Source organism: Triticum aestivum, chromosome 1A (assembly GCF_018294505.1).
Source record: "Triticum aestivum cultivar Chinese Spring chromosome 1A, IWGSC CS RefSeq v2.1, whole genome shotgun sequence".
Classification (NCBI taxonomy): Eukaryota; Viridiplantae; Streptophyta; class Magnoliopsida; order Poales; family Poaceae; genus Triticum; species Triticum aestivum.
In genome coordinates this window covers 73925355-73929156 of record NC_057794.1, presented here as the reverse complement: position 1 = coordinate 73929156, position 3802 = coordinate 73925355, and the positions used below count along the sequence as shown (strand labels likewise).

The following is a 3802-nucleotide window of genomic DNA, read 5'->3' as shown; positions in this document are numbered from 1 at the left end:
GGTAATCCACAATTAGTTGCCACCAAATTTCGCAGGACGTAGTAGGACATGTGGCATCTCATCCTTGATCATCATTTTGCTCATATTAATTGGTTGCTTATTTGTTAGCTTTTAATTTGATCAATCCAAATTCTAATCCTTTTTGAAAACTGGCTTCATGGGACCCACGGGTCTAGCAAAGCCGTCATATTGATAGCCTCCATAATCATGGAACCCCTTCGTTAATGCGACATCTTTTTTACCCACTTCCCATGTCGTCCCATGTGAGCTTGGGGCTACCTAAAGTTCTTTCCTGCATCAATCACTTTTTAGTTTTTTTAATGTTTAACGAGTAACCTAAATATTCAATACTTAAGACACATCTAGATGTGTTTTAGCAAAACTGATCAATAATTACCGAAGTCAACCAAATATATTACTACAAGCTTAATTAAGCAATGTCATGCGCCCACCTGACTCATGTGGTCGTGCAATAAACCGAACAAAGTAAACCAAGCCGGCCTAACAAGTGAAACCACAACACCAGTACACCACCCCTTTGCATTTCATCGAGCAATAATTATTATGCCCCACCAATGTAACTCGACCCATCACTTGAAGCATCTTTGCATGATATTTTCTTCTTGAGAGCCTGCCTAAGTTATTCGAGATGCTTATTCCTCGCTCTTCCAGTTTCATCAAAGCTGTTACGAATTGCTTACCATGAGGTCCACCATGAGTCCATGACATATACGTGTAAAACACTTCATAAGTATCTTGATTCTTTTATTGATCTGCTAGCATGTCCAAATGTTCGACAGCTACTAAAGCTATAGTGTGATCTAGGCATCTAGCTACTGACATCGATACCAAGAGAGCATGATTTGGTCGAGATGCCTTCCCCCACTCTCGAGCATCGGGTGCGAATTCGCCCCGGGGAACGATATTATTATTTCCAAACGACCGAACATTTGAGATAACTATCACCTGCATTATATCCATGTTTCATTTGCTTCTATTCCAAACTAAAGCAGCTCACGAATATGACTGCACTCACGTCAGTGTGGAATTAAGCATCTCCAGAGGGAGTCCCGCGAAAACACACCTCTCATAGCTAAGCTACGATGGAGCCTATAAATGACCACCAAAACCGAGCTCAGTGAAACCACGCACTCCTCTCGCTACAAACAGATCTAGCTCCAGCTAGTTAGATAACTTTGTATCCACCCAGGAGAGGGAAAGTTCGAGAATGTTCCGGCGCAGCGGAGGTGGCGGCGGCAGGGGCAAGACGGTGGCTGCGAGCACCAGCACGGGCACTGAGCTTCCCGTCGATGGAGCTGTGCGGGTGACGAAAGTGGACAGGATCCAGGCTTACAACCTCGTCTCCAGGCCGTCGGTGCACCACGCCATCGCGCCGGCGACTTCGGGGCCAGCGGAGAACCTGGCCGTCAGTGTTGTCCGGGTAGTGGACGTCGTGGACGAAGCTGTGCGGGTGACCAAAGTGGACAGGATCCAGGCTTACAATCTCGTCTCCAGGCCGTCGGTGCACCACGCCATCTCGCCGGCGGCGTCGGGGCCAGCGGAGAGCCTGGCCGTCAGGGTTGTCCGGTTCGGGGACGTCGTGGACGAAGAATCCGACGGCCTCATCTCGGTGACCATCACATAGAACTAACTACTCTACTAATAATTAGGCCTGTCGTGCCTTAAGCGTGTTTAACGTTTCGTGAGAGAAACATATGTACGCGCACCAGTGGGTAACTGTAATGGCAATAGCACGTGGAAGGATATTAATAAACTTGGAAAGAAAAATAAGTTTTTCCTCTAAATTATTGGATTTGCGTTTGTATATTATTTTTAGGAAAATGCTTGGTATCATCTGCCTGATTGCGTCGACCGCCTCTGCAGCCATCTGATTAACTTTTAATCGTGCGGCACACAACAACTCTTATTATACGCATGAGCTTTACAACAGGACCGTGTTGCAAAATCCAATTCAACTGTGCGACACGTGCCTACATAGTCATAGAAAAAACTATATATAGTTCTTGCTACCACACTTTAAGATTTCAACTAGATCCTTTCATTTAAGACTTGAATGAAATTACATAAGGAATCCTGGTCTCAAAGAAGAGGGAAATGGGGATATAGTTAACCGCCATGTTAACTAATCGATTATGAAAAATTAAATCGGATTTTGCAGTTCTTTTTTCTGCAGTACCTCGACGTAACATGAGCGTGAGGACCCACAGCCACTCTATCATTCTTATCCCAAATGAAAAGAGCACAACCACATATTTTGCCCTGAACCTCATCTCCTACCTCCAGGTCCCTTTCATGGATGTAAGCCCCCCAAGCACGCATCCAAATCCTCTGCCATTCGTGAGAAGAGAGAGAACCCATGGCAAACCTAGCTGTTGTAAAACTCCTGCGAGCTTGGGAAGAGGGACGAAACTTCCGCTATTTACTGCGCCCTCGCTCGCTGCCTCCCCGCATCGCACCGGGGACCTACCCAGCTAGCGCGCGTCGTTCATCGCGGCCCTCACCGCCAGCGCTTGTGCTGCGAAACGAGTTTCCGCAACAACGACTGTGTTGCAAATGGTGGTGGCGAACGACCACTAATTGCAAGGGGATTTTTTTTTTGTTTCTGCAACAAGCTTCTTGTTGTAGAGGGAGCGAGCACAACACAAAGGGGGCGACAACGAAGTTTTTTGTTCTGCAACAGAGGTCTTGTTTCCGAAACATAGGCCTTGTTCCAAAGAAAAAACAGTTCGGCAAGAGCACAACAAGGCTCATGCCTTGTTCGAAAGATTGATGCACGGGAAGAACATCGGAGAAGAAGATCAGACAGTTGTCGAGCTCATGATCCTACGGCTACCGAGGCGGCGGATGTTTTCTAAACATCACCCGGCCGACGCGTAGCAGGCTTTTAGGAAAATGCTTGGTATCGGGTAAGTTTGCAATTGTCATGTATTAGGCACAACAATTGCATACATATTGAACATATTCATATCTCAAACTCACCTTGAATAATTCTAGACCAAATAAAACGCAAATACTAGAAACATAAATAAAATTCATCAATCCACAACATTAAAGTGTTACATAGTTCACATCACACAAAATGTTCATCACATGATAAGATGAAACTAGGGATGTTGTTTCCCATACCACATCCATCACTCCTCCATGACAGCCTTTTGAAAATCTACGTGTGTATTGACATCTCGAATGTCATGGTACACCTCAAGAAAGCATTGGATTCAGTCCTCCCTTCTACGCGGCTGCACGGGTTTTCCCATGAGCTCATAGAAGGTGCCATCCAAATCTTCCCACACTTATTCTCAATGATCATGTTGTTCATGATCACACACGCCATGATGATGTACCAAAGGATCTCTTGATCCCGAAATCTATATTGTCCTCGCACAATAGCAAATTGGGCTTGCAAAATCCTAAAAACTCTGTCCACAGTTTTCCTAGTGGTCGCTTGACCATTATGAAAGTAGACTTCTTCCTTACCTTGGGAACTATCATGGTGGGCGCACGGCAGATGCCAAGGGATGGCTAAAGAGAGGAGGAGGCTCGAGGGCACTGGTGGGCTCCAAAGGCGAGGTCGGCATGAGCGAGCGCGGGACGCCAGACATACCCAGGTTCGGGGCTCTCCGGAGAGATAACACCCTAGTCCTTCTGAGTGTGGTTTATGTGTAACGGTACAGAGCTGCTCCTAGAGCTGTATGGAGGAAGAAGGAAGGCAAGCCAAGGCTTAGGCTGCTCCTTCTCCTGGTGCGTGTGTGTGGCTAGTCTGGTGTGTGAGTGTGTCTCT

General features: G+C 46.4%; 1 protein-coding gene across 1 annotated transcript; it reads left to right on the top strand.

The window, feature by feature from the left end:
- The first annotated feature begins 1133 nt into the window (after positions 1 to 1133).
- Positions 1134 to 1808, top strand: LOC123097402 (uncharacterized). Its single transcript, XM_044519145.1, has one exon. It carries the CDS (start codon positions 1229 to 1231, stop codon positions 1643 to 1645), a length of 417 nt encoding a protein of 138 aa, XP_044375080.1. The 5' UTR covers positions 1134 to 1228; the 3' UTR covers positions 1646 to 1808.
- The last annotated feature ends 1994 nt before the right edge of the window (positions 1809 to 3802 follow it).